Source organism: Brettanomyces bruxellensis, chromosome 9, assembly GCF_011074885.1.
Source record: "Brettanomyces bruxellensis chromosome 9, complete sequence".
Classification (NCBI taxonomy): domain Eukaryota; kingdom Fungi; phylum Ascomycota; class Pichiomycetes; order Pichiales; family Pichiaceae; genus Brettanomyces; species Brettanomyces bruxellensis.
This window is the reverse complement of record NC_054690.1, coordinates 3,599,322-3,625,774: the sequence shown is the minus strand read 5'-3', so window position 1 is coordinate 3,625,774 and position 26,453 is coordinate 3,599,322. Positions and strand designations below refer to the sequence as shown.

Genomic DNA, 26,453 nt, shown 5'->3' with positions numbered 1-26,453 from the left:
CGTGAGCGGAGATGTTTCCATGTTATATGTTGTTGTCTATATTATTAAGAGTGTATATGTTCTATAATAGGTTGAACTTACATTTTTTCAAAACGCAAGCGACTCTGTGAGTAATATTTTGTCAGAGTCATACAAATATTTGTTGTAAATTTCCTGAAATCTATGGACCTTACCATTGAAACATTCCTTAAAAAATTTAATAAGATAATCTCTAATTTCGCTGTGAACACGCTCTGAGTGAGCATTCAATTCCGAAGGTTTGTTACCCTCATCGATATAATGCTGCAATTGGTCGTAAGAAGGAACATCAAGCTCATCAATATCCTCCCACTCATTATCATCCGCATTATCATCAGTTATTGAATTATCCTTTCCGATCACCAGTTTTGCGTCATCGATAGCATCTCTCTCATTGCTTTTGACCGATTGAATCTGAAAGCGTAGTTCTTTGATAAAAAGTCGGATAATTTTAGCATCGACCGGAATTATCTCATACTTCAAATTCATGTTTTTACTTATTGACCTTGTAACAATCACGTTTTCTGGAATTTGATTTGGTAAAACATCACCTCTGGTCTGAATTGAAGCAGTGGAAGGATCATTAAGAAAAAGAAGCTCAGAAAAAGCTTGAACGCTTCCCAAAATTTTTGAAAAGCCACGCATAACTTCAAATGACTGAAACCATATTGGGAAAATCTGAACTAAAGCTGATGTTCCGTTCTCGTCGATCCGAAATCCTTTAAGAAAGATGAGTGTATCCTGAGCATTCATAATCATCAATTTATTGAAAATTAGTATTAAGTTTTCAATTGTGGGAACTTCTTTGGCCCGAAGTAATCTGATTGTTACACCTCTGAGCATATCTGTGAAGTACTGCTTAATAAGATCACTGTTAGAAAAGTTGTCTATTATCAAGATGAATAAACTTCCCAAATTTACAAGTGCCTGATCAGTAACTGTTGGGGATAAAAATTTTGACACAATCTTAAGTAAAATCTCCTTTCCACTTTCTCCGTTTTCCGTATTATTATAAATCTCAATTTGCTCCGTGGATCTTTTGACAATTTCGTTAAAAACGGAAGATGCAGATTGAAGTAAATGGTCATCAGATGTTTGCATAATGAACTTACAGATTGGCATAAAAATAAATTCAAATAACTGAGGAGGTAGCTTAAAATCAGCATTTGGACCTTTAATGAATTCTGCCAAGATCTGTAACGTAAGATCTACTTCAGAGGAATAATCACCCTTACTTGTAACCAAAATAGTAATCAGTTTTACCATGACCTTTTCACTGAGTGCGAGGTATGTTTCCAAGGGTATACCACTAATAAGATCTGACACGCATTCTAAAGTTGGGGTATTTAAAGAAAAGTTAGAGCAATCTTTATATCCGATGCTTAAAATAAGCATGAATGTATCATCAGTAGAAGCAGCAGCTTTGTTATCGATGCATATAAGTATAGTAAGAGCCTCTAGCATCATAATATTGGTGTCTTCATCAGAGTCTTCTGCAAGTTCACCAATAAGAGAGATGAGCTTGAATTGAATTTCTTGATCAAAGCGTTTGGAACTAATAAATTGGTTAAAATATTGAAAACTAATTAGTATTGAACTTTTCAAAATTTGGCAGTTCTCTCCAGATGGAAGTTTGTCCACATAAGAAACAATTAGCTTAAGCATATCAACAGGATTAACACTTAACTGGCTCTCATATTTCATCAAAAACTTTGGCATCATCAAAATAAATCTCGAAAGAAGAAGTTCCATCCCATCATTCAAGCTTTCAAATCCTTGCCGTATGAAAGAAGATATAAATTCGGAAAATTCAGGGATCGAAAATGATGAAGACTTGTCATCATATTCATTATCAAAAAGGCAAGAAAGTATGGTAAGGAGAGATTCGAGATCCCTGTAGTTAGATCGGTTGTTTTGAAGCGTCATACTAATGACACTTGAAACGATTGTTTTCGTACAGAGTGAGGCATCTAACTCATTGAGATCAGTGAAAAACCCAATCACAGAGCTACGTATAGTAATATCGATTGCAAGCTCAGTTTCATCCGTAACAAAGACATTGAAGTCATTTCCAAAGTCTTCTAGTTTCTCTGAAGGTAAGTAGTTGAACCTGTAAAGAAGCTGAACCAAGGAAGAAACGGAATGTTCATCATTCAAAGGATGCAACTCTAAGAGTGACTGCAATAACTGAATCTCATGTCTAATAGATGCAGAAATAACCTGGTCCGATGTAATCGACTCTTTTATTGTTTCCCTTAACGTATCAACATCCGAAAATGATGACTTAATTGTCTCATTTTGGGAATTATTATCAGAGCAGAATATGGCGATATAAGGATTCTCCTCTTTTGAGAGATCGATCAGGATGGCATTAATGAAAGACGACGCATTATCTTTAAAAAATCTTGAAAATGAGTCCATCAGAAGATTGAGACAAGAGTATATTTTAGATTTCAAGGTCCACAGCATTATTGAAGAGGTGAATGGCTGAGGTAGTTCAGTAATCTTTGAGGAGAGCTTTGCAAGCAATTCCATAATCCGTGGAACTACTGCATTGACAAAAGTTTTTCTCTGTGATCCCTCGTAGTATTCAATATCAGGTAACACTTTAATAATGGATTCCACCAAAGATAATGTGGCAACTTTAACTTGGGCGTTATACTTTTCATCGGTCAACATTAATTCGCATGACTTCATAATTTGAACGGCAACACCGCCTTGGAAAAATTGTTCATCTGTAACCAAATCGTCAAAAAGTTGATCAAGCGTAGAAATAGAACCAAGAACAAGAGAAACATTCGAAGCATTGGATGTGATGGCAGCATAAAGATCGTTTAACAAGTTTGGCCATTCATCTGGATAATCAACAACAGCAACCTGAACTATTGCATATGCAGCAGCATTTCGGATCTTTGAATCTTCATCTCCTAAAAGGGAAAATAGGGACGAACGGATTAGCTGTTTGACATTCTGGTCGATTGTTTTTGTTCCAATATAGCTATCAAATGCAGGAGACCAGAAATTTGGAAGGTATCTCTTAAGGTGAAGAAGACTTGCCAATCGAATCTGTGGAGGACAGGAATGATCCGATCCAATCTTTATTAAATTTGTGAGAAACAGATCTGGATCTGCGTTAGCTTGGCGATTGAATTCCTTTTCGGACGCGTCCCTTAGCTCATTATTAGAGCTCATAAGACTACCTAAAAGATCAATAAATTTGTGAATCATATTAATGCTAATAAGAACTTAATAATTTTAATGCTAATGATGTATTCTATCGAATTTTTATGTTGACAGTTATTAAAAAGAAAAGAAGAAAAAAGGTTAGCGATTTGAAAAATGTCCCTTATCCTCTGCATGAATAAGATCACTGATGCATTGACGTAATTGCAGTGTAGTGCACATCGCATCGCGTTAGTTCAGAAAGCTGGCAAAGAGGAGAAAAAACTAAAAACAATAAATAATTTCTGGGTAAGAGAATACTGGTGGGTGAGCCAAGGTAAGGTTTGTTTCTTGACGCGTCTATTGACGACTTGCCATACATTCTTAGAATTTTTCTCTCCTGGTGTAAGGCTCCCAAGATTTCAAACTAGGGGGGGAGAGAGAAAAAAAATTGAAAATGTAGCGAAGAAACTTGGGAGAAAAAAAGTTTAAAATCGATCAAGATAGGGAAGGCGAGCAAATACGTTGAATACCCCGATGGCTTGTATCTGGCTATTTGTTTCAGAATTACCTGTTAGTAGCTTATCAGCACTTCTATTGGATTAACTACATTGAGCTCTAACTTTATTATTAACAGGAACTATCGTTTTGAACGCTAGAAATACAAATCTCCATTTTGTAAAAATAATAATAAAAATATCAAGAGTAAAGCGGAAAAATAACCAAGCATTAACAATTTCTTTTAATTGAACTAACATGTCAGATCACAGTGATTCATACATTTCCGACGATGATGATGCAGTACTCTGTCCACTTTGTGTGGAGGAGATGGATATAACCGACAGATCATTCAAACCTTGTCCGTGTGGTTATCAAATCTGTCAATTCTGTTATAATAACATTCGGACAAACCCGGAGTTGAATGGTAGATGTCCCGCTTGCAGACGACCATACGATGACAAAAACATTCAGTATACTCCAATCGATCCCGGGGAGCTGAAGGCTCAACAGATGAAAGCAGAAAGGCGCAAGAGAGAGAAAAGACAACAGGAAAAGGAAAGAAAAGATGCAGAGATGGCCAAAAGACATCATCTTGCCGGTGTCAGGGTAATTCAAAAGAACTTGGTTTATGTTGTGGGACTCAATCCAGTATGTCCTGCGGAGGAACTTGCATCGCTTTTACGTTCTGAGAAGTATTTCGGGCAGTACGGACGGATATTGAAAATTGTGATCAACAAGCGGAATCAAGGTCCGCAGAACCACAGAGTTTCACAAGGTCAAAATCCAAGCTACGGCGTGTATGTGACATTTGCGAGGAAGGATGATGCTGCCAGATGTATCATGTCCATTGATGGATCCATTAGTGATGGCAGAATTCTCAAAGCTGCCTACGGTACTACAAAATACTGCTCTTCGTATCTGCGCGGTGTTCCGTGCCCTAATCCAAACTGTATGTTTTTGCATGAGCCTGGCGAGGAAGCAGACACCTTCTCAAGGCAGGATCTGTCCACCAGATCTGTTAATAGCAGAATGGAGGAAGGTGAGGAAATGCGAGAGCGTGTTGCATTTCATGGATTGGTCTCGCCTCTCTCCGAATCCGGTCACAATTCACCTCACCTAACTCATGCTCAAGCCAGGCACCCGCATGAACCTGCTTTACCGTCAACTGCATCTTGGGGTAAGCCATCGGCAGGCAGTAATAGCATATCGGCACCTAATAAACCGGAGCCAAAAGGATTACCTTCTACTACCATGGGTTCCTTCCCTACCTTGGGAGATGCCCTGCAAAAAGCTCAAAAACAGCAGCAGGCACAAGTGCAGCTGCAGCAGCGTCTTGCTAAAAAGAAGGATAAGCGTGAGAAAGAGGCACAGCATGCATTGGTTCTGAATGACACTTTACTAAGCTATCGTATGATTGGGGACTCATTAAAGCAGTTGAACAACCAAGATGAGTTCTCATACACAATCAAGCCTGCATTCCGCAAAGCGGCAACCAATGACTCCTCTAATTTAATGCTATTTCACAAAATCGATCTTGACAGCTTGGATGCTCGGGGAATGACATCCCTTGACGATGCTTCTGAAAGGCAGCACATTCGACAATTAGTTGAATCGTTGCTTTTTGCACCCTACATGAAAAACTATCCATTTAGGGGCGTTACACACAATGGTGGCTCTCCTGCTCAAAATCAAACTATGGCTCAACAGGCTGCTCAGATCGCTGCTGCTCAAGCTGCTGCTGCCGGAACACCTTCTAATTCCAACACACCGGTCATGCCACAGATTGCATTGCAACAACAGCAACAACAACAACAACCTAATTTACAGCAGCAGCAGATTCTTCAACAGCAATTTCTGCAACAGCAGTTTCTTCAGCAGCAGAGAAAGCAGGCGCAAGGTGCAAACACACCTCCTCCTCCTGGCTTAATGGGAAAAGCTCATAGTACTGAGTTGTTGAACCAATTGATGGCCGGTAAAAAAGTTCGCAGCTGAATGTTCGTTACATTTATTGCATCATTTATGCTTTTTGTTTGTTTGTTTTTGTCTATTTGGCATGGTTCACTGCTTTGTATTGTATAAATAATATATATTTTGTAGTCTGTTTGTTCCCTTTTGTAACGAGGTTGCTTTCTTTTGAGATTCAATACTATTTATGTTTTACATTAAAAGTACATAGATTCCATTATTGCTAAATACATAATCCCAAAAAATTAATACTTGTTGTTCCGCCGGCGTATCCTTGGAGGACATGGGCTAGAATCACCATCATAAAAGCTGTAGTCTACTTTTGGATTAAATCGCACACTTGAACCTTTGCCTTTTGAAAAACTTGTCTCATCTGCTTGAATTGGTGTAAAGTATACTGTGCTGTTGTTCAACGTGTTGTCCAACAATTTTTGGGGGGATGGTGTACTCATAACAGACGTATCCAATATCCGTCCATTACCCCCATACACCTTCATTGGAGAGTCTGTGGTGGATTGTTCACGTGTGATGTTATAGTAAGTATTATTATTCGTTGTGGTTGTTGATCTAAACTTGTTAAATATCATATTTGGAACTATCACAATGAAAAATAAAAGGCCAGCCATACTGCATAGAGTCCTGAGGCTTAGATTATGAAAAAATGCGTTCATGCAGTCTGCCATAACTTCAAAATAAGCAACTGAAGTGACAACTGACTCCGGATCTTCATTCATACAGTTCTCCCATTCAGTGCATGAGCTCTCCAAAGCTGGTGCACGCATTTCTGGTGCACAATTATTCCGGAGGTACTCTCTACGACAAGAATTTATTTTGTGAACCATTTCTATAACATATGTTTGAACCTTCCGGTCAACATCCCTCTTCACAGACATGAAGCAGATTATGACGATTGCAATTAGGCATGCGACAACCACAGTATTCATCACTATTTGTATTATTAATGTCAAATTAGTAATGCATTGTGGGTCACCTAGTAGACTCCTTATAATACCCTGGCTTTCGACCTCATCATGATGACTTTCAGACTTCTCTTTCGTGCTGTTAGCAGAGAAATAATTACTATGCATTGACATCTCATTCAGGCTTGTGTTTCCGGATTCAATTCTGGGCATAAATACGTGCCCAGTTGTTAAGTTTGACCCTTTAAGCCCTTCAACCCTATCACTTTTAATCAATCTGCCTTCAAGTTCGCTCATCGTAACATTTTCAACCGGTTGTTCAAATTCTGGGGTCAACACACGCTTTCTTTTACGGCTTGGACTTCCATCAAAGTTTAGTTTCCGATCAAAAAGATTGTAAGCACCTTTAATTGGATTTAGAGTACCATTTTTTGTTCTGGATGCCCTTAAACCAGGCTGTGAATTAAAGAAAGAGCGACTTACACCTGAGGTACTATCATGTTTAGGACTCGATGACGCCTGTGGAAAAATCCCAGACTTATTAGAATCAGCTGTGCTGACTTTAGAAGCGTCAAATTGATCGGGAAACTTTAGTCCTTCTGGTAAAAAAGTCTCCCCTTTTCTTGCCTTGCGTAATGTCCGAGTTAATTCCTCTTTGTTATGATGCCCTAAATTCTGAATGTTCGTTATAGGTGTAAGTTTTATATTAGAAAACATTGATGTTGAAGATCCCACACTCTGCACAGCAGAATCCGCAGTTACAAAGCTTTGATTGTTTCCTTTCGAATCATTATTAGTCTCATCAATATTTTTATGGTCTGTGAGGTTTGTCCCGTCTAATACTGAAGAACTTTTCGCCACAGATTGTGATGGTGTCGGCATCTTTCTTAATCGGCAAAAGAAATCTTCAACTATGAAATAAAATCTATTGCCTGCTAGGTTTGTACAAAATTATCTGGATGTCTTTTTCTTGCCCTGGGGTCGATTGATTTTTTGCTGGTAGAATAAAAGTGATAGATCAAGCTGCCCGGCATAAATTTGCAGATTCTTTTTCCATTAGTATTCTCATTCCGGAAATTGATCAACATCAAAATTAAAATGTGAAAATCGACCCGTCTATCTTCCCTTCCTACCTCTTGGGATTCGTATTTTTCAAAGATTCCCACAGATAATGATCGTCACTTGCCCCATCCCTAAATTAAAATCATACCTTTATCTGGGGAAAACCATAAGCATACAAGAGTTCAATTAATTCTTTGGTAACATATTTCTTTTCGATTTGTACGTATTAAATATGATAATCTTCACGGTTGAAAACTTCTTTAGCCACAATGTTCCGGTCCTGAGAGTGCAGCCAAACCTTTCAAATTTAAATTTTTTTTTTTTTTTTTTGTATTCATTCGATGCGGTGCTCCTTCATATTTTTATTTTATCTATTATCTTGATAAAAGCATAATACAAAATATTATTCCTTTTCAACTCCTATTATTTTCAAACAATCAGGGCAGCCGCGTCTTTAGTACTTGGGGAAGTATACCGCCTTTTTACGCTCCCCCCTTAGGACAAATATCACCGGATCAAAATATAAATAATTACAATTATAACCTTTTTTTAATTACTGAGAGTTGAAACATAAAAATCTTAGCCTCGTCTACATGTGAACAACTTGAAAGACACATAGCATATTTTTGCATAGTTAGCAATTATTAGCGCAGCCCATCCATAAGAAGAGACGCAAGGATTAAGATCACCGCATCCTTAAATTTATTGGCATTAATTTTAACCCATTTCACCAACTCACATTAAATTGAGGTTCATTTGTGATATCAAAAGTTTTTTAATCTTGCTTTTCGAAGAATACATCTGTGAGAGGCCTGAGATATAATGACCGCATATTTCTATAATTTCAAGTTGGGCGATCCAACCAAAACATACAATTCGGTTTCCGTCGCGGGCACTTTTAACAATTGGAGTACCACGCATGACAAACTCAAATATGAGCTTGAAAGCGGTCACTGGACCGTAGGCGTTACTTTGGAAAAGCCTAAGTTTAGATACAAGTATGTTGTTAACGGTAATGATTGGATTCTAGATAAAAGCGCACCTTCAGAAGAAGATTCCCACGGAAATGAGAATAATTATGGTATTGCACAATCTATAGTTCTTGGGGCAGCCAATACCAATAATGAGAAGAAATGTAATGGGGAGGGTGCAGAGAGGCAGACTACCCCAACCAAACCTGCAGACAAAGATTCTGACATTTTGAATCGTGATACACCAGAAAGCAACGATGACACTCCGGATTCGAGTCTGGAGTCAGCTGTTGATGGAAGAAATGACAATGAATCCTCTGATGTAAATGAGGAGGTGAATCATAAATCTCTCAAAGCTGACCAAAATAAAAATATGTCTGTATTTTACCAAATACTTGCATCCATTAGGTGGTTTATCAATTATTACATTTTGTCATTGTTCCGTCATTGATCCATGCATAATATTTTCCTCACTTGTTGATTTCACATACCTTAATTACCCTTCAACAGTTATCTTTTTTTTTATTACTGTTATCGTGTTAGTTTCTTTCAGTGATTGGTAGTCGGCAAATCATCGGTTTCGGATCTTACTCAGTATAGCAAAGTATTATATTAATTTTATACACGGAAATACAAGTATTACCACATCACGTTATTTTCCGTATCTTTTTAACTCAGCATAACGTAGTAATGGGTACGATACACCAGCAAAACCAATAGCCAAAAATGTTCCCATATCTGCAGCATATTCACCTATAAGTTTAGCGATTGGACCTGTATAATAAACCTGATTCATGCCCATCACTGCACCAACCACACCACAACAAAAGGCAATAATGCTGGCAAAGCCTTTTGTGTGATAGTTTGTATCGTTCCAGACGTTGAAATTGTAATACGGAACACTTTTCGTTGAGGCCAAAGGAGGAGGAAACTGTTCAGTTATCCGCTGTGATGAATTCTGAAGAATAGAAATGCCTTCACCCGCATTATTATCTGTTTTCTCTCTCTCTGTTGGCTGAATTGTGATGTCGCTCTCAGAAGCAAAATCCTCTCCGTATAATTCATAACGATAAAGTTTTGCAAGTCTAGTGGAACGAAATATCACGTTTTCCTCAAAAAGAAGGGTGAAATAAATGCTGATCCAGTATCCGAGCATGGGAAGGAAGTTGGACAAAATAGTCGAAAAAGAGTTCCTTCCAACCAAAGAGCAGACCAATGTTATTATGAAGATGATCACAACAATGAACCAACGGGGAAAGTACTTGAAAAAAAAGTTATCTATGAGCTGCACACTTAAAGCTGAAGAGTAATTGTTTATTGTATTATTCGTAATCAATGAAAGCCAGAATATCACCAAAAGGAACTTTCCAAATCCGTGCCAACGTTCGAAAACCGTATTAAGTAACCCACCGAGTGAGTAATTATTATAGGCATCCGACCATGGCTTATACTGCGTTGCTGCATTACCAATGAGCATGCCTATCACAGCACCAAATACTGTTGGAATTGCGGTACCAAAAAATGTAGACATAAATATCGTTGTTTGTGAAACAGTCTCTGGGAGCACAACGTAATAATCTGAGGCACAGCCACCCCATGTTGCAGTAACCGAGTAGGCCAAGTTAAAGAATGAAATCCGAACACCGATTTTAGCAGCCGAATCAGTACCCGGTAGGGTAACAGTATCATAATACTTCACTATTTCCGGACCCGCTATAATGTACATTAGAAACACCACGGCAATGACCAGAAGCCCAACCAAAGACTCAAACCTCAGAAGATAATGGATACCAAATATAGCCACAACTAAACTAACTAAGCAGACGATGGTAACGCCTAGACTTAAACTTAAATGACCACCATTTATTTGAGAAAGAATCTCGCCTCCAAGAACTGAGTTTGTCACAGACCATCCCAAAAAGCCAATAATAGTAATTAGCGAAACAACACGGACCATGTATGGACCGAATAAATATCGAGCAGAGCACATCTGTCTAAGACCTGATCTGGGTCCCATAGTAGCACAATATGCCGCAACTAGACAACCAAATATCGTTCCAAATGTTCCGCATATCATTGTATCCTTATATCCCAAGCCATATATCAACGAGCCGAGGAAATATGAGGACATAGATGTAAGACCTCCGCATCCTGAGATCCACAAGCCATAAATCGATAAAAATGCTCGTTTTAGATTCACATTCGCACGTTCTTCTGGAAGATATCGATGTATCCCTCTGCTCTCTCCACCATGAGAATCCAGCCATCTGGACACTTTATTCATTGCACCTAAAAATGATGTCATGGTGAAAAAATAACAATGTGCGTACTAACTAGTTCACTAATTGAACTTCAAAAAATTGCTTGAAGATTTGGCAATAGAAAACGAAACAAACACCTATGACATAAAATTCAAGCACATGGCCAGTAAGTTTCTTAGATGGAATATTTGGTTGGTTATTGATGTAGATTTATATACATGTGATCAACATTTAATAATAGAAAGTGATATTTTTCAGTTTTGTCAAACCCGATTATCTCGACCTGTCTTCGGAGCATAAGCAAACAATTTTTTTCAAATCTGATAATCTGACTCTTAAAAGTCAAGTATTTTTTTTTTTTTTGTTCATAAACTGAAATTTGCGGCCCTAAATCTGGAAATTGCAGGCGCCCGAAACCTCGTCGATCCTTATGATTGAATTTGAGAGATTTCATTGAAGCGTAAGCTATTCTACTGAAATATCTTTGTTCAAAATCTTGAAATCTGCTTTTCAAAAGTACGTGGCTCCGAAGTTGTATAAATTTTAGTAATATTTGTTTATTAACAAATTGTCAAATACAAAGTTTGTTTATATTTGTAAGAAAAGCGGGAAAAAAAGTATAGAAACAGAAACTCAACTAAATATAATGATAAGAAGAAAAGCATAATAATATTAAAGGCAGAAGTAAAATATAGAGAAGCAAATCAAAGTTTCAGACAAGCGACAATCAGAAGAAGAATATCAACCTAACCCGCAGTAAAAAAAAAATAAGAGAACTCGTAAAATATATATTTTCAAGCACGCATCTTGGGAAAATGCAACGTTAATGTAAAATAAAAGCAAAGCAATTGAATATGGCAGAATGAACATGTAAAGTAAAAGCAATAAAAAAAGTGAATTATGTGACAGTTTATAAATGATCCGGATAAGACAATAAATTCCTAAATGTTGAACCATGATCCCTAGTTAGTAGGAGTGATTCAAATGATTGGCATGATCGGTAATTATACCTAAGGGACTGCATTGAGAAGCCCGCTCAGCTGTGTATCCTTGGGAAGTATCATTTTTATTCAAATTGTTGTTCTGTGTGCTGCTGTTAATACCAGAACTAGAGTTAGGAATAAAGCCATACTGCTGTTGCTCCTGCTTTAAAGAGAAAATAGCTGGGGGACTGTTAGCACTTCCTGTATTCAGCTGGTCATTGTTATCATAGTGCTCGCTGTTATGCCGCTGTCTAATGTAATCAAATGATAAAGGGAGCTTCTGTAATTTGTACGTTGTGGATGCAGAAGTCGACGAGGAGGAAGATTTATGACTGTTGCAGCGAGATCTAGACGATTGAAAATGTCTAGGCGTATTGCCACAGCGATCTTTGCCAAAGTTGATCTTGCATTTCTCGTAATCGGGATTATTATGAATGCCATCTATCGCCTTGACGGCATTTGAAATGTTTGTAAAATTGACGAAGCAGCAATGTTTTTGCTCAAAGAAGTTTATCTGCTCGATATCTCCAAAAGGCTTGAAATCGTGATATAGCTTCTCTTGGGTAAATGCGATCTCCGGAATTTTGTCCAAACCTCCAATGTATATATTTCTCGAAGCGCCATTTGCAACCGCAAGACTGATTGAACCAGGAAGAGGACCCGAATGTTTTCCCCATCCAACTTTGACCTTTCTATTGTGAATAATCAGTCCGTGAATCGAGGACATGGCAAAAAATTGTGCAGCTGAAATTGGATCAATAAATGTCACAAAGCAGACGTGTCTTTCTGGGATCGGCCGAATATTCTGAAGTATTCCTCCCCGCACAGCATTGCATATTTCTTCAACGGTTGTTTCAGGGTTTAAGTTTCCCAAATATATAGTTCTATTTCCCAGATTAGATGAACCGCCAGCTGCCGTTGCAATCATTGCTGCAGCATTGGACTGCTTTACCAGTGCAGATGCAATTTGATCTCGGTCAACATTATCTGGCAGATTATCCTGAAGCGGATTCAAACCCAAATATTGAGCTGCATTATGTTGTTGAGTCTTTGTAATAAAAGCACATCTATCCTTTCCATAGAAAACCTTCCGATCGCAATATTTTGAAACCAATGGAAGTGTCTGCACACATCGAGTAGCAGCCAAAATGCTAGTAAAGTGTACAAAGGCAATCCTCTTCTCAGATAGTATCTTAACAGTCTCGATTTCACCATACTCAGACAAATCAGAGACTAGCTCTTGCTCTGTCGTATCTGATGGAAGGTTTCCTAGATAAACATTCCTTGTGGCATTATATCTGGCCACACAAGAGGCGACAACAGGCGGAACTGCCGTTGGCTTTCCCCAGCCAACTTTAATTTCATGATTATCAATAGTTAATCTCTTGAGAATAGCGTCTGAGTGAAATAGCATTGCTGCCTTTTCATCCAAAAATGAAACAAATGCACAATTCTTGGATGGTATAATTCGCAGAGATTCCACTACACCCGAACGAACATGATCTAACAACTTATTTGCTCTTGTGTAAGGTGGAACATTCCCCAAATAAACGGTCCGCGATGGAGCAATAGTATTACTAATATCGGTTTCACTAGTGGCCGCTTCATACTGATTTTCCCCACAAGAATGAGTTATACCTAGCATGGGCATAGAACCCCGACGATCTGCAACATTTGATATGGAAGTAGGAAATGTTGAACAAGTAATTGGAACACTGGTCGTCTGGGTCATACTGACAGATTCAGCAGATAAATTCGAATTCACATCTGCAAGAGTTGACATCTGATAACTATTTTGTGGACCACTTATCGATGAGGTGACAGATTGGATGGACTGTGTTGAGGAAATTGTTGGGATAGATGAAGCGGATGAAACTGCTGAAGAATTATTTGCTGTCATGGATGAATTGTAGACATGTGAAAGAGGGCGATTAGATCGCAAAAAATGGTGTTGCATCACCTGTGGACGCACGGAAGTTGCATTCCGATATTGCTGATCTGCTTGTACTGCGGCCATATATTGCTGGTCTTGAAGAACGGCATTGTTATAAGTTTCTGGCGAAAGATCAGAAGTATTTGATGACGACGAAGTTGATTGCCTATCAATGAACTGAGGTTGGTTTGTGTAAGATCGTTCAAACGGTTTCCTTGATCTATCATGTTGTTGTTGTGAATGAAACCACTGTTTATTTGAAAGATGATCTGGGCCGCCGGAATCTAAGAAGCCTGAGAATCCAGTGGGAAGTGTATATCCTGATTGATCAGCATGAGACATCGCCAACTGGATTTTGTTCGGTAGATGGTTGAAAATTGGTGATCCTGGCCCAGGTGGGCTGCAAGTAAAGAGAAAGACCAGGTTGCAATGAAACAAAAATAATAGTAAAAATTTCGGCTAATGAATCAAAAAGTGTGTAAGCCCGAACGAAATCAATGCAAATCAATAAAGGTGTGTAACTGAAAAAGTGAGGGAAGAACTTTTGACAAAAATGGTAATGTGAAGAAAGAAATTAAGAGAGGGAACAAAAAAAATTGCAAGGGGAAAAATTTTGAAAAGAAGTCGTCAAAAAAAGAAAAGAAAAAACAAAACAAGCAATTTGAAAAAAGCTTGATTGGTTTGCACGTAATGCTCGTAGACTGTCCTAATGATAGTAGTTCTAACGTCAAAAGAAATTTGATTTGTCTATCACTTCTGATCTCACTCAATTCTGGTTTGAAGGCAAGTTTGATGAATCAAGTAAAATAATATACCGTATTTTCTTCAAATCCTTATCGAAAAGCTTCTTCCTTGCTCATAAAATGCAAGGTAAATAAAAATAAGAACAGATCAGGAATTAAAAGAACAATTGTGTTCACAATGATGGTTTCAGTAAATAGTGTTCAAAAGAAGTGAAAATGTAGCAGCAGGAACGAAATTTCAAATTTGTTTGTAGATCAAGTTGTTGTTCTTTTCAGAAAAAGGAAAGAAAGTAGTAATGCCCACTGGTGAATTCAAACAGCTTAATTCTATCACAGAGAACAGATGCACAGTATCTTTTTTCTCCAAAAAAAAGCGCAGGAACGTCTGATCAAAGGGTAAGAGATCATAGCAGCCCAACATAAAAATAACATATGAATCAGGCGGGGGAAACCACGGAGTTAAATATGAGGAGTGGAAGGTAAATGTGAAAATAATAGAAAGTAACCTCCAGTAAAGAACAAAGTGTATTAAAGAATAAAAGGCATTACAACAATAGAATGTCCAAAATTATATGCCCGGAAGACAATACCAGATGTTTTTCCTTAAATTTTTCGAAAGTTCAGCGAATTCTGTAAAATAAGAAAAGAGAGGGAAAATAAACAAATAAATTTAGCAATGGCTATTGTCTAAACTTCATATTTTTTTATGCAGAGAACGATTTCGCCGAGGCTGAGAGTGTAAGTTGGGGTGAGGGAGTCATCATCTTCCAAGAGGCTTAGCCTCCTTCTATACTTTAATTACAATTATGTTTCATGTATGGAAACATATACAATGCTAGCAATGTCTGAGCCTCTATGTACAAGGCTTCCATTGCATGATTTCACAATAGCCAATATGTTTTTTTTTATTTATGTTCTATATTGATTTTTTCCTCGTTTTTGATTTCTGGCTTTTTTGTGGTCTTTAAGTTTGTTCCACATGCTCTCAATTTTTGCAGACTTAGTTACGTTGAGTTAGTTTCTTTCTTTCTCCCAGGACATGTCTCTCGAAAAAATTTTTTTCCTGAGGAAGTTAATGCAATTTTTGTTATATTTTTTATTGTTCCTGATCAGCGAATTTTCGTTTATTTTAAGGCAACATATAATTGTTTTTCCCCAGCAATAAGAAATGTGCCTAATTCCGTAGTCTACTATCTAGCTATTCATTTACATATATGTACGAACGTATTCTGTCCCTGAATTATTGTTTAAAATTGTTCAAATTGTGTGCAATTTCAGAACTCTATTGGTCCCTTTTTTCCCCTCCCATGACCCCTTCCGCTTTACGTACTTCTTTAATTTTTAACATCACCTTGAATTTAACAAAAGGAAGGAAGGCAAGACCATTTATATTTCCATGTACGACTTTTCATCTTTTAACAACCTAATGTGTTCTTTTTGGGAAACTCAATCTTATGATTTGATGGAACTGGTAGGACCTTCATTTGGAAAAATTTTTGAATTCGATCTAAGACTTAATTGTGGGACGTCTTCCAGAATACAGAGGTGTAGGTTCTATATTTAAAGTACTTGCCAGGTACATCTTCCTGTGTATTTAGCTCTCGTTCTTGTGACTTTTTGTAATATAAATTGAAAAAGTAACCAGTTTTCTTTTTTTTTTTTTTCTTACTATCTAACTTTATTTTTTTCCCCTGTGAATTATCCTATTTTAGTTCGATATACTCTTCTCTCTATGCAATAGAAATTTTTTATCCATCGTTTATAGTCGTTTCTTTTTCCTCTATTTTTTGTGTGAGGAGGTTTCAGCAGTCCTCTATTGACAATCTTTCTTTCATAATTGACCAACCGACGCGTCGCTGTCAATTTTTTTCTTCCCAGCTTTTATCTCTTTTTGTTTGATTTTTTCATCCAAATTTCGTTATATGTGCACTATTTACTCTATATCGAGCCATGGTTCTGTATACTTTTATTTTAAAGCCTTCATAAAGCGGTCGGGTGCGTTTATTTTAATTGTCAGTGTTTGGTTAAATTATCATTGGCAAGTTCTCCAAAAGTCTTTGCTCATTTTGTTATTATTTGTTCTGCAAATTTAGATTTAAAAAAAAAAAATATATTCACTGAGTGTTCAACGTAAACAGTTGATAATTGGTGCTCAACAATCAATTTGAACACTCTATAAGCATAAAGATAAACTGGAAAGTCATTTTTTGATTTATTTGCATACTTAAATTTCTGATTTACTGCAGCTCATATATGTCAGGTACATCGAATGGTAGCTTAAGCTCTGAAGGATCCATAGCGAATAGCAATTTAGGTAGTAAACAGAACTTTGATCAAGGAAGCAATATGAATGGTACTTCAAGTCCAAATTCCGGCATGGCTTTAGACACTGGTGGAAACAATGTCAGTTCTGGTAGCAGCGGAAGGGGCGGTTCGTCTAGTGGTCAAACTCCAAATAATGTCCAAACAACCAATCGGAGACAAAATGCTATCCAAGCTTATCTTATCAATCTTCTTGGTAGAATACAGCCACCACCTGGAATGACCCGTCAGCAGAAGCTTCAGCAGATGATTCGTAATGGTGAATTGAAAAGGGAAGACATTATATTACTTCAACGGCATCAACAATATCTGAGGAGACAACAGCAGCTCAGGCGTGCTCAGCAAGTTGCTCGTATGCAATCGTCAGGTAAGACGGTTCCAGGAGCTGGTATTTCAAACGAGTCACTTCCCGATGTACTGCTCATAAAGTGGCCGGAAAAAGCGTACCTGGAAAAAGTCTTCCAGTTTCAGCAGAAAATCAATCACATCACAGGCAAATGTCTCCGGGTATGACTTATGCAGCTACAGGCACGACCCAAAAAAATGGTTTTACTACGCAACAACAACTGAAGCAACAAATCCAGCAAAAATATATTCTGCAGCAACAGCAACAGCAGCAGCAGCAAAAACAGAGCATGCACACGCAGGCGCAAAAGAGCACTACAAATCAGATTCATGATAATTCACAGATACAGCAGAATATGAGAAAATTCAGATGCAACAAAATCAGCATCAAAGGACCTTTTTCGGATTGACTCAACAGCAATTGGCGAAACTCACACCTCAGCAGCGTAAAATATTAATCATCCAACAGCTAAGGAAGAGAGCCAGAACTGAGAAATTTTATGAGAGTAATGAGGAGCTGTTAAAAAAGTACGAGAACTACCCGGCATCGATGATACTCCATATCCATGAAAATTATTATCAGTTTGGTAATAGTGATGCTGCCATTGCCAAAAATTCTTCCGTAATTAAGGAATTCTTGAAGTATGTAGCTTTTGGCATTATTCCAGAAGCCCTGATGGAGATAATAAGAGATGGGGGTATTAAGATGTATGACGGTGCTATCTTCTTAAAAGTGTTCGATCATAGAAAGTTAGATGAAAGTGCGTTGAAGGATGATGGCCGCGATGAGCTGGATGCTGTTTTACATAGAGAGAAGAATAATGCTGGCAAACCCGATACTGCGGCAGATAAGAATAATGAACATAAAAATAAGGCTGGTAAGGAGATTCACGATAATGAAACTCGGGAACCTGAGAAGACGAATATATTCAAGCCAAAGGAATACCGAACAGTTCTTCGGATGACTCAGTCTAGCTTATATGAGGATTTATCTCTGCAGACAGATTCACAGCAATTTCATGATACTTTCGCACTTACTTTTGAAAGTGAGGTTTTGACCGCCACAAATAGAAATATAAATCTTCAGCCGGTTCTGAATCCTTATAAATATGATAGGTCACTATGGCCGGATTACGATAGTGTGACTCCTACTTACAATGAAAAAGCGGACCAGGTTATCTTTCCCATAGAAAGGATGCAAGAGAGGTTGATGGCCAGGGTAGAGATCTTGAACCGATCACTACTCAAAATCTAAAGTATAAGCCATTGCATGAAGATTTATCCAGATCAAACTCAAAATATGAGCAGATGATGACAGTACTCAATGAAATGTATAGACATAGCAATGTCACTTTGGATAAGGATAATGAAGTTGGAAATAAGCCAGCTCAATTTGATAGACTTCGTTTCATTGAATCCTGGAAGAAAAGGATGGCCTTGCTTAAGGAGCAAGCAGTTGGTGGAAGTAACATGAAGCATCCTCTAGGAAACAGTTTAAGCCTTAGAAATACGTTTCCTGGATCCGCTGCTGGTGGTACTGGATTTGGTATGTTTATGAACAAAAAGAAAGAATGATGATGAACCAGCAGCAAGCATCAGAGCAACAAAACAAGCAGCGGCAGGGAGAATCTGATAGTAAAGGTACAAGCAGTACTAAAGGTAGTACCAAAGGTGGTCGCGGTGCAAATAAGAAAGGTGCGAAGAAAACTGGAAGGAAGAGAAAGCCTAGGAAGAACGCAAAAAAGCAAGGAGAGGCAGGACCAAAAAGAGGAAACGTATAAAAGAAGAAGAAGGACACCACAGCGACAGTTAAAAGCGAAAAGTAGGTAGATGGATGCATGAAATGACGTTACAATCACTTTCTTTTACATATCATTATTGTATACATTAAATGTAACAAGGGACTAAAATAACACATATATACGGTCTAAGTAACTAATTCTCGATGCAGTAAGAAAGAAATTTGTACAAGTATTCCCTATCTTTCTCGTCAAAAAGCCATATTCCAAAGGTATCTCCCTTAAAATCGTTCAATATCACTAACTCCTCCTTTTTCTCAACGGCGATGGCCCGATCAAGATCGCTATCTGCCAAATACTTTCGTGCCAACAGCCCAATGGTAAAGTTTTCAGGCTTTGCCCTGTTTAATAATATGAGTCCATATTGATATATATCGCGTTCCATAACATCTTGAATCGAAAACTTAGCACCTTCCTTAATTTCAGAAACTTTTCTTGAGTAAAAAGCAATTGGCCCCTGATAATCCAGTTTGTTCCAATCGGTTCCATCAAACTGATAAATAACGCAGTATGGAGAAAGATGTATCAGCTGATCAATTGTAGGATCATACTTTGCAATCACATTATATGTTAATGCCTTTTTAAAGATATCAAAAGCTTGTACACTCTGCTGGTCTGAAGAGCTGTCGGTATTCTCTGTTTCATTTTTATTATTATTGCTTTGAATGTTGACAGCAACATCTCCACTAGAGGTGTTCTTCGTCATCTTGCTTTTCTTATGTTAGCTGATGTTATTATATTGGTTGTGCATGCTACTCCACTAAAGTATGACGCTTCTGTGGGTAAGTAAACGTAAAATTTGAAAATCTCTTATTAGTACGCTCTTTATCTAAGCAGAAAAAAAAGACCTTCAAAAAAGAAAAAAGAAAATAGTACAAAAAAAACTATCTCTACTCCATTTTATTCCAACAAGTAGCATTAATTTTTTCAAAAAAATTCAAAAGCATGTATATGTGTACAGTTAAAGTTTATACATGTAAATATAAACAAGTATCTTGAGTCGCCGCCACTGCGTGCTTAAAGATCACATTATTAATCTACAAACTTAAATCCGTGGTCTTTCTTGCGTTTGCATCATATCACCAGGTATTCCCAAAGGACTCTCCCTCTTGCTAAACTCTTCCTTCCAAACATTGTTTCCTTTTTCTGGAGTAACGTCCTTAAATAGTAAATCGAACACCTCTGAATACCAGTCGATGAAGTGAACATCTATTCCTTCTTTAAGTTGTTCTGGAACCTCGTCCCACTCTGGTAAATCGCTCTTAGGAATGATCATAGTTTTAATTCCGCATCTTCTAGCAGCTAATGTCTTCTCCCTTAATCCACCAATTGGTAAAACTTTTCCTCCCAAAGATATCTCACCCGTCATGGCCACATCACCTGGAATTGGATGGTTCAATGCCAAAGAAAGGAACGCTGTAGTCATTGTAATACCTGCTGAAGGACCGTCTTTACTGATTCCTCCTTCAGGACAATTCATGTGAATGTATGCCCTCTCAAAGAACCTGTTATCTGGGAATCTCTGAGACAAGATGTTCTTTGCCACAGAATAAGCGAGATCTGCCGATTCTTTGAGAACATCACCCAAGTGTCCTGTCATTTCCAACTTCCCAGCAGCAGCTATCTTAAGAGAACGAACCAGTGCCGTCTCAAAGTACATTGCAGCTCCGCTCATACTCGAGTATGCTAATCCCATGACTATACCAGGAGGTGGTGTCATATACATCCTGTCAGATGTGAAAACCGGTGGTCCAACATATTTCGAAAGATTCTTTGGTGTAATATCCAATTTAAAGTCATCCGGAATAATCAATTTCGTAATTTCTGGTGTTTTTTCCTTGCCCTTACTGACATTTTCGTTTGGTTTCTCTCCATTTGCACTCAATGTTTTTTCGGCAGGTTTTCCTTCAGGAGATGTTGTCTGCAAATCTGCAGCAACCTCCTCCTTCCTTTCGTTCTCCTTTTCAGCATTAGTCTCTTTGCTTTTATCTGATTCCGAAGCCATCACTGCTAGTTCTGCCTCAGATCCAGCCGGATCACCAATTTCTTCAACCAATTGCAAGGCTGCCTTTCTATATATCTTCTCTAAGGCCTTTTTGAGACTTCTAACACCACTTTCTCGACAATAATACTTAACTAATGCCTCTAAAGCGGGTTTTGTCACGTTGATATTGGCATTCTCCAATCCGGTTTCCTTTTTAATCTTCTTATTCAAGTATTTCTCTGCAATCTGAAGTTTTTCGTTATCGGTGTATCCGGGAATGTGAATCATCTCCATACGATCCAGAATTGGTGGCAAAATTGTCTCCCAGTTGTTTGCAGTACAGACAAACAAAACCTTCGATAGATCAATAGGGACGTCCATAAAATTGTCCAAGAATTTGCTGTTCTGCTCGGGGTCAAGTAATTCAAGTAATGTCGCAGCAGGATTGCCATTGTTTGCACCTTGTGTACTTATCTTATCGATCTCATCAATCATGATCAAAGGATTATCTGTTTGTGACCTCCTAAGAGCTTGAACAATCCTACCTGGTGATGCACCAACATATGTTCTACGATGACCTTTAATCTCAGACACATCATTCAAACCACCAAAGGAGATTCTGTAAAACTTTCTGTTTAAAGATTTTGCAATGGACCGACCGATGGAAGTCTTACCAACACCAGGTGGACCACAGAAGCACAAAATCTTACCTTTAACCTTGTTTGCAAGTTTTCCGACAGCGACAAATTCAAGAATACGGTTTTTAACATCCTGTAAGCCATAATGATCTTCATTTAAAATGTTCTTTGCCCTTTCAACACTGAAGCAGTCTTTTGACTCTATACCCCATGGTAGCTGGGTAAGCCAGTCTAAGTAATTTTTGCTGACAGCATATTCAGACATCATAGGTTCTAAGGTCTTCAACTTATCGATTTCTTCAGCATAAACCTTCTTCACTTCTGGTGGCATGTTCAACTTCTTAACCCTGTTATCGTATTTCTTAATGAGAGCATCCCGACCATCACTAGTACCGATTTGCTCCTTAATTAGTTTCAGTTGCTCGGCCAAGCGATAAGTTCTCTGCCTTTTCATAATCCTGTCATCAAGTTCCTTATCCAATTTCATTTGCATTTCCTTATTTGCCAGCTCTTTCTTCAACAAAACCAAGGATAATTTTAATCTCTTCTTAACATCGGTAGTCTCTAAAATTTCCTGAACATCATTTGATTTTCCTGCAGTGACAGCAGCAGCAAAATCGGCAAGATTAGAAGGACAGCTGTAGATGTCGCTGTGTAGGGAAGCGCTAAATGTGGCAAGCTCATCATTGAATTGTTTGTTCATTGTTGCCATTTTCTTTAATGTCTCCAATGTTGAAGCAGTTAAAGAGTTGATCAATGGATCATTCTTATCATATTTCTGATCAAGAACATCCGAGACACCCACTAGACTAATTGGGTACTTCTTTAAGTACTCATCCTGTGCTGGTTCGTCTGGCAAAGCATCCTGATGTGAAGGAAGTTGTGCTCCCTCCGCCTTCTCCAAGACCTCAGTTGGCTCCAATTTCTTATCTTGAATTTTTCTCACTGACGCTTTGTGCGATGGTTTTCTTGGCTCATCTCCTTCTTTCTCTCCTGTAATGCCTTCGATGACCTGTTTCGTATGCTTCTCCCCATTTTCTGCCACATGAGTAGCAGCATCTGACTTTGGAGGATAAAGACTATCGAGTCTTATACGTTTGTGAGCATATAAGACCGCAGTTAGCGACTCTATACCAGTCTTGTTGTCCTTGGCATATAGGTTAGATGTGATCTGGGCCAAAACACCTGTCTGGTAGACTTGGTCCTTGGAGGTAATAACATCACCCGTCATTTCTGGATCCTTGAAAAGGAAGCAACCGATATATGGATTCTTGTGGTTAAGAGCATCCTTGATGGCCTTGATGACATTAATATCAGTGATCACCAATGCTTTGTAAAATCCTGGAATGAGTGGTCGCTGAGAAATTGGAAGGCCAATTACCCTAGGATAAACCTCAGAAATATTTGGTTCTTTGTCTTTGCCACCTTTCACACCGTCATGACCTGATCCGAATGCATCACTACCAGATCCTGCTGATGACGAAGATGATGCACCTGCACCTGAAGATGCAGCTTTTGATCTGCCCTTTCCACGAGATGACTTGACACTCGAGTCTGGCTTTTGACTGTCTGTTTCATCCTTGGAATCCTCCTCATCTTTTTCTTTTTCTTTGTCTTGTTTCTCTTTTGTTGAAGGCTCTGTCTCCTTGCCATCATCATTACTAGGGTTTTCCTTACCGTCAGCCGAAAGGTCCAAGTATATGCTCCTGTCAATATTCTGCAAGTGGTTAAAAGGAGACCGGACCGTCAAAAATGATGGATTATTGGAATGTGGCAGAAAATCCTCGTATGTCGCTGGCGTTAATTTCTTCCTCTTCTCTGCGTTAAATGGAGTAAAAAAGTTTCCCCCTTTAAACGAAAGTCTTCCCTGCGATGATTCCTGAGAAAGAACCTTTGAAAGCACGGCACGGCTTTGAAAATTTGATAGCCCGGAAGCATATCTCCTTAGCGCTAAGGTAGTGCTTGATCTGACGATCAATGGAACAGCCTTCAGCATAAGATTAGCCCCTCTACGGGTAGTCAAAGAAGAAGCTCTAAGCATAATATTTGCAACCCTTCTTTATGCTCTATGTTTTTTGGGGTATACCCGATGTTTATTCTTACCCAAAAAATGTATAACAATGAATTATGTTCAAACTGAATAGCTCAGCAGATGACTGATACTTAAGCCCGTAAAGTGCAAAAAAAAGTTCAGATGAGAAAGCTTCTCCTTAGAAAGCAAAGATAAATTATCTCTATAAGCCTCTTAGGTATGATATAAGAGCAGAAGGTAAAGATAAGGAGAAAAAAAATGTGACCTAAGTATATTACGATATTGAAGAGTGAGTTACTTCTTTACTTTTCCCCATCCGCTTTCCTCACGAAATAATATTATCTCCTCTTTTCTGGTGTTTCCTTACCGGCCCGCCAACCAAAAAAAAGTACACTTTTTCCCTTCGCTCATCCACTTACTTAGATCTCGGCAAAGTGTGGCAAACACCTGCGCGAAGAAGTTGAAAAAAAATATTATTCGAAAAATGAAATGACTCGGTGTTTTCGCCCGGCAACTTACATAAGGCAAAACGACTCAAATGGCTCATCACAGATCCCCAAATCTAGTCGCATCTATTTTCAGGGGGCCATTATTTCAAAGAGAAAGCATTAAAAAATAATTTGTAAGTACATACATAACACGCTGAATTGTTCCGTAGGTGGTACATATGAAGCTACAGTTTCATCTGCAATAATTACTGTTATTAGATGTCCTACATGAGAAATGAAAGTAGAATGGAATAAATGATTTTTTCTTTTCTTTTCTGTTGTCTTCGGAAGTATTGCAGATACAATCAATTCTTTGGTCCTAGCATGTTCTCTGGCTTGACAGTAGCATCAAACTGTTCCTCTGTTAGGAAGCCAAGCTCCAATGCGGATTGTTTTAAGGTAAGACCCTTTTTATTGGCGTTTTTCGCAATCTTGGAAGCCTTATCGTAGCCGATCTTAGGGCTCAAGGCAGTAACGAGCATCAATGATTGCTGCATTAGATAGTTAATTCTGTCCTTGTTGGCCTTAATGCCATCAACACAATGTAGTCTGAAGGAATCGCATGTATCACCGATCAATCTGACGGAAGAAAGAAGATTGGCAATCAAAACAGGTTTAAACACGTTCAATTCGAACTGGCCAGAGGCCCCTGCAAAAGTAATGGTACTATTATTGCCAAACACCTGGGCACAAACCATAGTCATGGCCTCGTTCTGAGTTGGGTTGACTTTTCCCGGCATAATAGACGAACCAGGTTCGTTTTCTGGAAGGGAAATCTCATGGTATCCGCATCTTGGACCAGATCCAAGGTATCTAATATCTTGTGCGATCTTGAACAACGAAACAGCGACAGTGTTTAAAGCTCCAGATACTTCTACAATTGCATCATGTGCAGCAAGAGCCTCAAACTTGTTTGGTGCGGTATAGAACTGAACGCCAGTTAATTTTGTGATCTGCTCAGCCATCTTCTCCGCAAAGCCCTTTTTTGTATTCAATCCAGTACCCACAGCAGTTCCACCTTGAGCCAAGAATCTAAGGGACTCGGAGGCTGTACGCACACGTCTGATTCCATTATCAAGCTGAGCAACGTATCCAGAAAACTCCTGTCCCAAAGTCAAGGGAGTTGCATCTTGGAGATGTGTTCTGCCGATTTTGATGATGTCCTTAAACTCGTCAGATTTTTTGTTTAAAGAATCCCTAAGCTTCTCCATTGCGGGTAAGAGGTTCCTCTCGATCTGCGTCAGCGCAGCGATGTGCATCACAGTTGGAAATGTATCATTGGAAGACTGAGACATGTTCACGTGGTCATTTGGATGCACGGGCTTCTTCGTACCCATCTTTCCTCCAAGAATCTCAATTGCCCTGTTAGAGATCACCTCATTGGCATTCATATTTGTCTGAGTTCCAGATCCAGTCTGGAAAACAACAAGTGGAAAATGCTCATCCAGCTTTCCTTCAGCCACCTCGGTTGCTGCCTGCTGAATTGCATCTGAAAGCTTTGGATCCAGTATTCCTAATTCTGTATTCACAATAGCAGCAGCTTTCTTCTGAATTCCAAATGATTGGATCACAGGCTCTGGCATCCGCGCTTTCTCACCTCCAATTTTGAAGTTACGGTGTGAACGTTCGGTTTGAGCTCCCCAGTATTTTTCGCTGGGAACCTCGATTTCACCGAATGCATCTGTTTCTATTCTCTTGGCCATTGATGTGATGGAAAATGATCTTGTAATGATCTTACGACAGTAATTTCTGGTAACTGATGAAAACATAGTGAAGAAAAGCAGTGTAAATTTTTCTCTGTTCAACTTTGGAAATTAATTGAAATGATTCTCGATCGAAATGTCTAAAATTAAGACGGGTGGATTTTTTTCTTCCTTTTTTGTGTCCGTGAGCGCGTGCAGTCTCTCTTTTTCACGGTTTTGTGGGGTAAATCAAGACGGGCACAGACGGTATTTATATCGATTTATTAATTGCTTTTCGAGTTCAGCTTAAAGATTTCTCACAGTGTGAGATAGATATATTTCAGTGAACACTATATGTTGGACCTGTTACTTTAAGTAAAGTTCCGATCTCGTTAAAATTTTTTTCTGTATCTTTAAAAGCACCCTGACAAGCTTTGAAGTTCAGTAATACCAAATATTTTCACACGATGACTCAAAAGTAAAATGGGGTTCCAGTGGTCTTGCAGACAAAATAAACAAAGACTTTTGTTCAATTTCCCGGCGTTATTTGTGCTTCGAAATTTACAATAATAATTAGTTGATTCGATCAACCTAGCCGCTACTAAATGGGATTCTTAGCGCGCTCCTATTTTACCCGGGGAAAA

General features: G+C 38.5%; 11 protein-coding genes across 11 annotated transcripts; 4 read left to right on the top strand and 7 right to left on the bottom strand.

Annotated features, from left to right (window-relative positions):
- Nucleotides 1-87: 87 nt before the first annotated feature.
- BRETT_003380 (uncharacterized protein) lies at nt 88-3,246 on the bottom strand (the record flags this gene model as incomplete). Its single annotated transcript, XM_041281890.1, has 1 exon — nt 88-3,246. One exon carries the CDS (start codon nt 3,244-3,246, stop codon nt 88-90), a length of 3,159 nt encoding a protein of 1,052 aa, XP_041139681.1.
- Nucleotides 3,247-3,936: 690 nt separating this feature from the next.
- Nucleotides 3,937-5,673, top strand: BRETT_003379 (uncharacterized protein; the record flags this gene model as incomplete). Its single annotated transcript, XM_041281889.1, has 1 exon — nt 3,937-5,673. The coding sequence occupies one exon, from the start codon at nt 3,937-3,939 to the stop codon at nt 5,671-5,673; it is 1,737 nt and encodes a 578-aa protein (XP_041139680.1).
- Nucleotides 5,674-5,891: 218 nt separating this feature from the next.
- On the bottom strand, nt 5,892-7,448 carry BRETT_003378 (uncharacterized protein; the record flags this gene model as incomplete). The annotated part of the gene is made up of 1 exon (XM_041281888.1): nt 5,892-7,448. The coding sequence occupies one exon, from the start codon at nt 7,446-7,448 to the stop codon at nt 5,892-5,894; it is 1,557 nt and encodes a 518-aa protein (XP_041139679.1).
- A 1,002-nt stretch (nt 7,449-8,450) lies between these two features.
- BRETT_003377 (uncharacterized protein) lies at nt 8,451-9,050 on the top strand (the record flags this gene model as incomplete). Its single annotated transcript, XM_041281887.1, has 1 exon — nt 8,451-9,050. One exon carries the CDS (start codon nt 8,451-8,453, stop codon nt 9,048-9,050), a length of 600 nt encoding a protein of 199 aa, XP_041139678.1.
- A 201-nt stretch (nt 9,051-9,251) lies between these two features.
- BRETT_003376 (uncharacterized protein) lies at nt 9,252-10,904 on the bottom strand (the record flags this gene model as incomplete). The annotated part of the gene is made up of 1 exon (XM_041281886.1): nt 9,252-10,904. One exon carries the CDS (start codon nt 10,902-10,904, stop codon nt 9,252-9,254), a length of 1,653 nt encoding a protein of 550 aa, XP_041139677.1.
- Nucleotides 10,905-11,826: 922 nt separating this feature from the next.
- BRETT_003375 (uncharacterized protein) lies at nt 11,827-14,118 on the bottom strand (the record flags this gene model as incomplete). The annotated part of the gene is made up of 1 exon (XM_041281885.1): nt 11,827-14,118. The coding sequence occupies one exon, from the start codon at nt 14,116-14,118 to the stop codon at nt 11,827-11,829; it is 2,292 nt and encodes a 763-aa protein (XP_041139676.1).
- Nucleotides 14,119-16,772: 2,654 nt separating this feature from the next.
- Nucleotides 16,773-17,354, top strand: BRETT_003374 (uncharacterized protein; the record flags this gene model as incomplete). The annotated part of the gene is made up of 1 exon (XM_041281884.1): nt 16,773-17,354. The coding sequence occupies one exon, from the start codon at nt 16,773-16,775 to the stop codon at nt 17,352-17,354; it is 582 nt and encodes a 193-aa protein (XP_041139675.1).
- A 202-nt stretch (nt 17,355-17,556) lies between these two features.
- BRETT_003373 (uncharacterized protein) lies at nt 17,557-18,761 on the top strand (the record flags this gene model as incomplete). Its single annotated transcript, XM_041281883.1, has 2 exons — nt 17,557-18,360; nt 18,450-18,761. The coding sequence occupies 2 exons, from the start codon at nt 17,557-17,559 to the stop codon at nt 18,759-18,761; spliced, it is 1,116 nt and encodes a 371-aa protein (XP_041139674.1).
- Nucleotides 18,762-19,121: 360 nt separating this feature from the next.
- On the bottom strand, nt 19,122-19,691 carry BRETT_003372 (uncharacterized protein; the record flags this gene model as incomplete). Its single annotated transcript, XM_041281882.1, has 1 exon — nt 19,122-19,691. One exon carries the CDS (start codon nt 19,689-19,691, stop codon nt 19,122-19,124), a length of 570 nt encoding a protein of 189 aa, XP_041139673.1.
- Nucleotides 19,692-20,030: 339 nt separating this feature from the next.
- BRETT_003371 (uncharacterized protein) lies at nt 20,031-23,648 on the bottom strand (the record flags this gene model as incomplete). Its single annotated transcript, XM_041281881.1, has 1 exon — nt 20,031-23,648. One exon carries the CDS (start codon nt 23,646-23,648, stop codon nt 20,031-20,033), a length of 3,618 nt encoding a protein of 1,205 aa, XP_041139672.1.
- Nucleotides 23,649-24,432: 784 nt separating this feature from the next.
- Nucleotides 24,433-25,830, bottom strand: FUM1 (fumarase fum1; the record flags this gene model as incomplete). The annotated part of the gene is made up of 1 exon (XM_041281880.1): nt 24,433-25,830. The coding sequence occupies one exon, from the start codon at nt 25,828-25,830 to the stop codon at nt 24,433-24,435; it is 1,398 nt and encodes a 465-aa protein (XP_041139671.1).
- Between the last annotated feature and the right edge of the window lie 623 nt (nt 25,831-26,453).